Source organism: Neoarius graeffei, chromosome 8 (assembly GCF_027579695.1).
Source record: "Neoarius graeffei isolate fNeoGra1 chromosome 8, fNeoGra1.pri, whole genome shotgun sequence".
NCBI classification, from domain to species: Eukaryota; Metazoa; Chordata; class Actinopteri; order Siluriformes; family Ariidae; genus Neoarius; species Neoarius graeffei.
In genome coordinates this window covers 85,742,221-85,753,083 of record NC_083576.1, presented here as the reverse complement: position 1 = coordinate 85,753,083, position 10,863 = coordinate 85,742,221, and the positions used below count along the sequence as shown (strand labels likewise).

The 10,863-nt window shown below is 43.9% G+C and overlaps 1 protein-coding gene across 1 annotated transcript; it reads right to left on the bottom strand.

Annotated features, from left to right (window-relative positions):
- Positions 1 to 288: 288 nt before the first annotated feature.
- On the bottom strand, positions 289 to 5,538 carry dusp6 (dual specificity phosphatase 6). Its single transcript, XM_060928415.1, has 3 exons — positions 4,463 to 5,538; positions 3,412 to 3,849; positions 289 to 1,985 (listed from the first exon to the last, which is right to left on the bottom strand). Exons 1-3 carry the CDS (start codon positions 4,860 to 4,862, stop codon positions 1,672 to 1,674), a joined length of 1,152 nt encoding a protein of 383 aa, XP_060784398.1. The 5' UTR covers positions 4,863 to 5,538; the 3' UTR covers positions 289 to 1,671.
- Positions 5,539 to 10,863: the final 5,325 nt, after the last annotated feature.

Below are 10,863 nucleotides of genomic sequence, written 5' to 3'. Positions count from 1 at the left end.
TTGATCACTCAATGTATATTTGTTCATTTTTAGAAATTATGTTAAACTGTGAGGTTTATAAACCATAACATTCTTTTGATCATATTTAGGTTAGCTTTTAAGCTAGCTGAGGCTAGTCAGAGTTAGCTTGGCATTTTCTTGTTGTTCCACATATATATATATAGTTAACTTGTTAACTAGAATCTTTCTTGATAATTAGGAAATCAGTTTATTTTAGTCGTGATGCTAAACTTGCTTTAGCAAGTGTTTATGATTTCAGATAAAGAACAAAACAAAGAGGCAAATCAGTAGGTTTGAATAGACAAAATAGCAATTTATTAATAACTTATCATCTCTTTACATTCGTAGGTTTGGAAGGACGGGTCCTAAAGTGGAACCTTCCTCCTTCAGAACAGGCCTTTGCTTTGAGGGAACCAGGTTCCCATTTAAATCCACATCAGACGACTAAATTGCATTTCACAGAATTTCCCTGAAGAGCAGAGGCGTACAAACGTCTCCCGCATTGCCGACATTTCAGAGACCTCGAATCGCACCAAAAAAAACCAAAACAAAACAAAAAAAAACATACAAAGGAACAAACACCACCCACTACGATCTTCCATCGTTCTCAACATTAAACAAAAAAATATATAATCAAGGCGTCCTGGTACTAGATTCGTCATGAGCATGCAGCCATATTCTCGACTCGAACACATACTGATACGAGTTTGAACAATACTTTCTGAATATCGCCGTTAATTTATAGCTCTGACAGCCGGTGATGGAGAAGCTGGATGAGGAATTGCTTGGAGAAGAAGTTAATGCATGACGATACTCCTATGTACAGAAGACCTAAGGCAAGGGGTAACAAGGTGACTCTCAGAGGGTAGAAGGATGCAGAAGAAAAGGCTGATAAAGGCTCGTTCATAAAGCAAAGAAAAAGAAATATATTACAATATACACATTTATGATCTCACAAAACCTAGATTCTTTTTTGGCATTTATCGCAGATAATATTGATCAATATTCAGTTTAGATGACAAAAAGAAGACAAAAAAAACAAAACAAAAAAAGATTCGGTACCTGTTTTTTTTTTTCGTAACAGGTATACTGTGGCTATAATAATGACCTTAATATACACACGTATAAACGATTCAAAAGTGTCTCCACACAAACAAACTGGAGGACACGATACTGTGCCATCGTCAACGAGGGTGTTTGTAATTTTGTTTAAACCCCAAAAACAGGCAAGTCTTCACTGAAGACAAGGAGAAGAGCACACCCAAAAAAACGTCAAGGTGCAAGTGCTAGAATAAAAACAGAAATAAAACAAAACAAGTCTCTCTTTACTTTTATTTCTTTTTAACTGTCTGATTCCAGTCTCTTTGGCACACCAGAAGTTCCTCATTTTGACAGACTTCACATGCTTGAGTACGAAGATAGAAAGCAGGAACTACCTTAGAGAGTCTTAGAGATACAGAGCTGCGTTTCTCCGTCCCAATGGTACAGCAGCTGCCTTTCTGCTTCAAGCCAAAGCGCACTGGCGCGTCATCGGCTAACTCACGACAGTTGGCATCTTGCGCCAGCTGCGTCAAAAACGTCCGGGAAAAACCCTCCTCTGTTTGAGAGAGGAAAAAAGACAGAAAGCCACATTGGGATCGTCAGGCACCTTTCGCGGCCGCGTTCGTCGTCTCACGTGGACTCGAGCGGGTCGAGCTGGAAGACGTTGTGATTGGTGGGTGTGCTGAAGTACAGCGGCTGCGACGGCGCAGAAGCTCGGTTGTCGCACGGGCTCTGAAGTCCCAGCGTGCGCTCAAAGTCCAACAGCTGGCCCATGAAGTTGAAATTTGGCGAGATGTTCGATTTTTTCATCTTTACAATGTCGTAGGCATCGTTCATGGACAGGTTGAGCTTCTGCATCAGGTAGGCTACAGTCACTGTGACAGAGCGGCTGATACCGGCAAGGCAGTGCACGAGGACACCGCACTTCTGACCTCGAGCCTCGTCTATACAAGGAAAGAGAAAAAAAAATCTGGTTAGGTTTTAGTGCAAACAGACGAAGGCAAGAATTTGGTTATCAAACCTGTTCATACACTAATGTGATCTAAATCTTGATATCACCCCCCCCCCCCCCCCCCCCACACACACACACACACACAAAAAAAATTGTGAGCTCGCACAGCTGAAGCAAAGTGTCCTCATAAACGCATACATTAACCGTGCGACCGAGAGAGAGGCGTGTGTCAGAATTCATTAGACTCCCGGCTGGAGCACACACAAAAAAAGCTCTCATTCAGTTCGCTCTCCAGTGCATGACAGAGGACGAAAACAAATCTTCCATTTTTCTGCTCTGGAATCAGACATGGAAATGGGCTATTATGGCTTATCGAATGATCCTTCCGCTCACCAGGTTACTTGACAATGGCACCATTTGGGGCGTGTAAATGTAGAAGTCACAGGGGCGCGCTGTCATGGCGAGCAGGATGTCAACATTCCCCCCCCTGTAAATGGGCCCCGTTGTGTGGGCGAAAACGCCGCCCCTGTCCTACATTACTTTCAATGCCGCTTCCTTCCTGTTGAGCTCAAATTACCTCGCCTCATCTCCTGTTCTGTCATAAGCCTTTCTAACATGCACACACACACACACACAGAGCTCGGCTAAACACCTCGACAAACCTCGACAAACACAAAAGGCAAATTGCTCTGTTTCAGAATCTGGTGGTTGGGTTTTTGACAAATTTATATAATCAAAGGTGCCACTGAGATTCTTTTTCAACCATTAAAGTTTCAGATTTACACACATTTTTTTGCTAAATGCCATATTTTATTATATATGACCACCATTTACCATCTCACTTCAATCAGAGGAGTCTAATACCATCGGCTTATTCAGTACTGAGCTACAGGACGGGTGTATTTAACACTATATTTAAAAAAAAAAGTTCAAAATGGCTGCCAGTACAGTTTGCAGACTTATAACACAGTTTTTTTTTCTTAAATATAATATCCAGTACAGTGTCAGAAGCCACATATCCACCCACATCAAGTTTCAAACACATCTACACCGTTTAACAGAAGGCGTGTAATTTACATATTGTTAGTTAGCGGTTACGAGGACGTATGGACTAGTCCTTATAATGTCTGATCACTGAGCTATTTTTCAGTCTGTATTCTTATCGTTTTCAGACATGGCCATCATCAAATCTTATTTTGCTACGTCATTATTATTGCTATTATTTATCTTTGGAATATCTTACATTATAACATATTTGTTGGATGACTTGCGTTTGCTCTTGAGGTGAGTGGATAATGATAAACTGAAGTCCCCATTAGGCTGATTCTAATCAAGGTCCCTGGAAAAACACTTGTGTGTGTGTGTGTGTGTGTGTGTGTGTGTGTGTGTGTGTGTGTGTGTGTGAGAGAGTTGCTCACCGATGAAGCTGATGGCCTCTGGGAAGAACTGAGACAGGTTCTGGCTCCAATGGTCCGATATGGGGATCTGTTTGTACTTGAACTCTCCTGCGTTCTCGAAAAGGTTGGGCAGGTTCGGGGTCACGTTCAGGATGTACTTGATGCCGAACTCCTCCAGCACATCAAGGTTGGTGGAGTCCTTGGCGCAGCCCAGGTACAGGTGTGGCAGGATCTCGACAGGGAAGGACGGCTGCGGGTTCGACGCCGGGCTGCCGTCCGAGTCGGTGGCGCTGCCGGGCTCACGATCCGCATCCGATTCGATGTCCGATGAATCAGAGCTGATGCGCAGGCCACCGAGGCCCAGCACGTGTGACGTAGGAGAACCACTTCCGCCGCACGAGCCGTCCAGGTTGGTCTCACAGAGCGCCGGACACTCGGACTGGAACTTACTGAAACCGCCTGTGGGGTTAAAGCAGGACGAGGTCAATGGACAAACAACAACAACAACAAAATGGCATTTAAAAAATAACCTTGAAAAAAGTAAAGTTGCAGCCCATGTATGTATGTATGTATGTATGTGTTTGTTTGTTTATTTATTTATAGAGTGCGTGCACATCAACGCACGTGCATTTTTTTTATTATTTTGAAGCCATTATTATTATTATTATTATTATTATTATTATTATTATATAAAATAATGTGACGTTTTAAAAGGAAAACTGATTCAAAAAATATGTAGTGGTGCTTTATACAAATGAGTCTACAGAGAGTAAACACACACAGTAAAATAAATAAATAAATAAATAAAAGTTATTTTAGATCTTAAAAAAAAAACACCATACTATATTAGCATGTGTATGGAGATGAATGCACCCTGATTGTTGTTGTTTGTTTTTAAGAAGCTGATGATGATGATGATGATGATTTATAAATACATTTTCAGTGCAGCCTATGCAAGACAAACAAACAAACAAACACAAAGTCAGTGTTGTGCTGGAAGGTTGCTCAAGGCCTTTAAACACAACTGTAGCTGCTACTGTACAGTTCGGGTCGTACACCGGGCTCTACGTACCTTCGAGGTAAAAGGCTTTGTACCCCTCATCCTTCATCCTCCGGAGCAGTAAACCGAGCACCGAGCCGCCGTCCACGTTCTCGTTCCACTCGCGGCTGCACTCGTCGTACAGCACGATGGTGTCGGTCCTGCAGCGCCGCGCGAACCGCTCTCGGTCCTGTCCGTCAGAGAGCAGGGACTTGACTGGCAGGTTGCCCTTCTTGAGCCGCCGCAGCATGAGGCTCGGGATGGCCACGTTGATGGCCGCCTCGACGTGCGACGAGTCGTAGAGCTCGCGCGCACGGCAGTCCATCACGAGCAGGCGCTCGCGGCGCGTCTCGAGCTGCTCCCGGAGCCACGCCACGCTCTTGCTGATCGCCATTACCGTGTCGAGCTGCGCGGGTCGGAACTTATCGAGCATCGGGGTGTGCGGTACGGGCTTTCGGTGTCGGGTGCGAAGCGTCGTGCAGAGTCCAGAGGCCGCGGCGTTTCAGCACCAGGCCGGAGCATAGACCGCGCGTGCGGCGTAAAAATTATAATAGTAGGCTGATAATAATAATGATGATAAATAATAATAATAAAAATAAAAAGGCACACTCTGGATCTCGATCCTGATCAAGGAATGAAAACAAACCAAAAAAAATCCGGCTTGTTTTTGGGTTAAAGTGTGCAGTGGAGACCCGCTCCGGTTCCGTCCATTCATGCGACTGCGCTCAGGAAAGCTGCGCGTTTATCAATGACTCACGCGCGCCTGTGAGTAAGCTACAGCCTCACTGACGTTCCGCTTCCGGTTATATAACACCGCTTGGGCTTTTTTTCCTCCTCTTCTTCTTCTTTCCTTTCTGATTTTAAAGCAAGAAACGAAAAAGCCAGACTGAGCATCCAGATCGGTGCGTAAAACCCGGAGCGCTCGGTGCGCGCGTGTGTGCGTGCGTGTGTGTGTGCGGTCGAGTCTCTTCTGCTCTGGTCTCCGGTTCAACCGGTGCTGTGTTTTGTTCCTGTATCGCAAAGCTTCATCTGTGAACCAACCAACCTACCTCCCTCTCTCTCTCTCCCTCTCTCTCTCTCTGTGTGTGTGTGTTAGTGAATGGAGGCGAGGGCGCGGCGTTTCAATGCCTACATTATTGCACGCTGACCAATAGGAAGGCTCGGAGCGGCCGTCGCCTTGGCAACGGGGCCGGATGGAAACCGGGGCCTGCGCCGTGAATTGTTAATCAGTTTGTCATTCACAAAAACGGAAAGGAATTTCCGCTCCGGATCAACTGACCGCAAACAAACAGCGCAGGAAGGAGGCGCCATGTGTTTCAGAGGGGAAGAGAATTAAAGCACTCAGGACTTCACTGAGCTCGGGTTACACACACACACACACACCTCAGAATTTAACCCTACACACCAAACCATAATCATCTCACTGACTGTCCTTTCCAGCATGGAGAAAGAGATTAGTGCAGAGTACAGATTAGACAACCATTCACACTCACATTCACACCTACGCTCAATTTAGAGTCACCAGTTAACCTAACCTGCATGTCTTTGGACTGTGGGGGAAACCGGAGCACCCGGAGGAAACCCACGCGGACACGGGGAGAACATGCAAACTCCACACAGAAAGGCCCTCGCCGGCCCCGGGGCTCGAACCCAGGACCTTCTTACTATGAGGCAACAGTGCTAACCACTACACCACTGTGCCGCCCCATATATATAATAATAATAATAATAATAGTACGGGGCAGCAAGGTGGTGTAGTGGTTAGCACTGTCACCTCACAGCAAAAAGGTTGTGGGTTCGACCCCAGCGGCCGGCGAGGGCCCTTTTGTGCGGAGTTTGCGTGTTCTCCCCGTGTCCGCATGGGTTTCCTCCGGGTGCTCCGGTTTCCCCCACAGTCCAAAGACATGCAGGTTAGGTTAACTGGTGACTCTAAATTGACCGTAGGTGTGAATGTGAGTGTGAATGGTTGTCTGTGTCTATGTGTCAGCCCTGTGATGACCTGGCGACTTGTCCAGGGTGTACCCCGCCTTTCACCCGTAGTCAGCTGGGATAGGATCCAGCTTGCCTGCGACCCTGTAGAACAGGATAAAGCGGCTAGAGATAACGAGATGAGATGAGGTTTTTTTTATTTTTGTTGAATCACGATTCCACTTCCAAGGAATTTGGCTTGGCAGTTGCTCCATTAACACAAGACTCAAATGAAATACTTTAAAGGATCACAAAAAAAAAAAACAAGATGTCATTCACAAATGTATATTTTTTAGTACAAACTTTTACGGATTTTTACATTATCGATTCAGGACAAAAACATTTTAGGTTTTCAAACAGTAGTTTTCCAGCACAAAATTAAATGCTACAAGAAAATAAGAGGTTTGTATTCAGGGAAAAAAAAAAGCAGAGAAAATATTTAACAGTTATTCCACGAAATCGAGTCGTACGTGAGCTGATAGCTGGCGCGGCGCGTAGCACCACTTCACCTTTGATGAATAATTATAAAATAGTCCTACTGTATAAGTCCAAATTCTTGTAAACAGCATTCAAATATCAGAAGCCTGAAATAATGTGACTGAGATTCTAATAATTTTATGTATCAGCGCCACATTTTAACCGGTACGAAAATGGTATAACTGTATCGATACAAAGTATGCCGGTACAGTTTAGTGCATCTGTCCACACTAGCGAGAAATGTTTGCGGTTTTCTTTCACGGTAGTTGAAATGCGCGTGCGCAAGTGTTTCCGTGGTTACCGAGTAACTTCCTACCGAGAATATATAGGCATCCGTTATTTCGAGATCTCGAGAAAACAAAACAATTATTTCATGATCTCAGCTGGATCACTGTATCTCCGTCGGTAGAGACGAAGCCGGGCCAGTCTTCTGCGGAGGTGCCGCGGACTAATTTTGAAATTATCCCTTATTAAAAGACTTAATGCAATCTCTCCCTGTGTCAACCCCTGATCAAAATATTGCCTTATTAGGTGATCGATTATTCCAGACATTCTAATGACCAAAGTTGCGTCTATACAGAATGAGAAATAGCCCCAAAGTCAGCGTATCACAAGTCTCTTGGCGCACCTGAATGAACCATTTCTCAGCTGTTTACTCGAGATCATGAAATAATTGTTTTGTTTTCTCGAGATCTCGAAATAACGGTTTTGTTTTCTCGAGATCTCAAATTAATTGTGTTGTTTTCTCGAGATCCTGAATGAATTATGTCGTTATCTCGGGATAACAAGGTGAATTTAAAAAAAGGATTATATGAAGGGCCTCTCTCGGCTTCCGTACGGATGAAACAACGTGTGTGTGCTTTTTGTTTTCAGTGTACAGTCTGTATTTCTGGTGGTCATTTATTCAGTCGAATCGTATAAAACGCGCGAGGCAGTTGAGAAAGAAACAAACGAATCTCCGTTCTTCACTATTTTATTCAGCGAAGACATCGACTGAGGTTTGTGACTTTGCGCATGCGCATTATATTTGTATCGATACAGAGCCGCTTCATCTGTCCACACTACAGCGAAGCGCTACAGTACCGATACTGTACCGGTATGAAACCCATACATTTGTGGGTTTCGTACCGATACAGTTATACCGCTACAGTACCGGTATAGTTGCTAGTGTGGACAGGTGTTGCGGTACGAAAGTAGTTTCGTATCGGTACAAAATCCCTAGTGTGGACAGGGTATTAGTCACATTCCGACATTCCATACAAAACATAGTCACATACAAAACATAGTCACCTTCCGACATTCCATACAAAACATAGTCACATACAAAACATAGTCACATTCCGACATTCCATACAAAACATAGTCACATACAAAACATAGTCACATAACGACATTCCATACAAAACATAGTCACATACAAAACATAGTCACATTCCAACATTCCATAAAAAACAGTCACATGTGCGACTCTCTTTGTTTTTCCACTGCTTTAAGCGTTCTTTTAGCTCTGCCATATCTTTGTGCTGTATTATGGTCGTGGTCACAACAGTACTTGTGACCGTGGTACGTTCCGATTTTTTAGAATTCCGTCCGTGATTCGGAAAGAGGGCAAGGAAACTCTGAGGCTTAGTACGGAGAGGAGACGAGCGCGGCTGAACAACATCAGCAGAGCTGATCTAACAGAGGCTAAAACCAAAACAGCTCGTGTTTGCAGTGATCATTTTATCTCATCTCATCTCATTATCTCTAGCCGCTTTATCCTTCTACAGGGTCGCAGGCAAGCTGGAGCCTATCCCAGCTGACTATGGGCGAAAGGCGGGGTACACCCTGGACAAGTTGCCAGGTCATCACAGGGCTGACACATAGACACAGACAACCATTCACACTCACACCTACGGTCAATTTAGAGTCACCAGTTAACCTAACCTGCATGTCTTTGGACTGTGGGGGAAACCGGAGCACCCGGAGGAAACCCATGCGGACACGGGGAAAACATGCAAACTCCACACAGAAAGGCCCTCGCCGGCCCCGGGGCTCGAACCCAGGACCTTCTTGCTGTGAGGCGACAGCGCTAACCACTACACCACCGTGCCGCCCTGATCATTTTATCTCAGGTGAAATTCTAAAGCTTACTCGATAATATCATGGAAGAATTTTATTTTGTGTTGCTAGAATTTTGCTATAAAATGAGCGTTCTCTCTTGTCGTGGTTCACTCAGTCGTTGTTATAATTTTAACACATGTATTACCATTTCGCTTCTAGGAGCGTCAGCAAAATTATATGATAGAAACAATCCAGACTGGGCGCCCACTCAGAACATGGGCTGTGTTTTTCGTCCAAGGTCGGACTCGATTCTTTGGCAGCCGAACGACACCAAAGAGCTCAAAGGAGGAGGAAGACAGCTGAATTTGTGGAAGCTGCATGTGGTAGCTCGCTCGTGGAGTTCCAAGACACCACGGTTGAAGCTGAGAAATTAATACCAGGTCAGCTAATTTTGACTGAAACAAAGTAATATTATTTCAAAACTTTCAAAACGCTGAGTCATAGGACTGATGTAACTGCCTCATAACAACATCATAATCACCTCATAACAATATCATAACCATGTCATAGCCGAGCCCTTCCAGTGTAACACGCAACATCCACTCTGACTCTGAAGAAATGTCACAGACCGACACCATTTTTGGTAAAAGTAGATGAGTTCTGTCTGTCTGTCTAATCAGCTATCTATCTCTAAAGAGAGAGAGAGAGAGAGAGAGAGAGAGAGAGATGATTAGACAGACTGTGGTGGGTTTCTCAAAAGCCTCTTAATGCGAAGAGAATCTTAACTAGGAGAGAGAGTGTTCATTGTGCTGCTCACTTGACCATTTAACGATGTTCTTTGTGCTACGATGCTTTTGGGAAACTCAGCACTGAAGGATAGCTGATTAAACATAGATAGATAGATAGATAGATAGATAGATAGATAGATAGATAGATAGATAGATAGATAGATAGATAGATAGATAGATAGATAGATAGATTAAAGCAAGATAGACAGGCAGACAGATGATTAGACAGACAGATAGCTGATTAAATATAGATGGATGGATGGACAGATGATTGGACAGACAGATAGCTAATGAGAGAGAGAGATGATTAGACAGACAGATGGATAGCTGATTAAAGAGAGAGAGATTATCAGCTGTCCATCGATCTGTTTAATCATCTCTCTCATTAGCTGTCTGACTAATCATCCATCCATCCATCTATCTATATTTAATCAGATATCCATCTGTCTATCTATCTATCTATCTATCTATCTATCTATCTATCTATCTATCTATCTATCTATCATCTCTCTCTCTGTCTCTCATCAGTTATCTATCTGTCTAATCATCCATCCATCCATCCATCCATCTTTAATCATCTATCTATCTATCTATCTATCTATCTATCTATCATCTCTCTCTCTTTCTGTCTCTCATCAGTTATCTATCTGTCTAATCATCCATCCATCCATCCATCCATCCATCCATCCATCCATATTTAATCAGATATTTATCTGTCTAATCATCTGTCTGTCCTTAATCAGCTATCCCTCAGTCTGTCTAATCATCTCTCTCTCATTAGCCAGATTATAATCACCATCTACCTCTATATTTCCATCAGGCTTTGAGCCACGGATTATATTAGCAATTTTGCACAAGACATTGCACAGTATATCTACCTCTATGTTTGCACATTGTTTGTTTGCCTCTCCTTTTTTTTTAAATGTTATTTTCATTTTTCATTCTCCTTTTATATTTTGCATTCCATATGCACTTCATAGGGCGGCACAGTGGTGTAGTGGTTAGCGCTGTCGCCTCACAGCAAGAAGGTCCTGGGTTCGAGCCCCGGGGCCGGCGAGGGCCTTTCTGTGTGGAGTTTGCATGTTCTCCGCGTGGGTTTCCTCCGGGTGCTCCGGTTTCCCCCACAGTCCAAAGACATGCAGGTTAGGTTAACTGGTG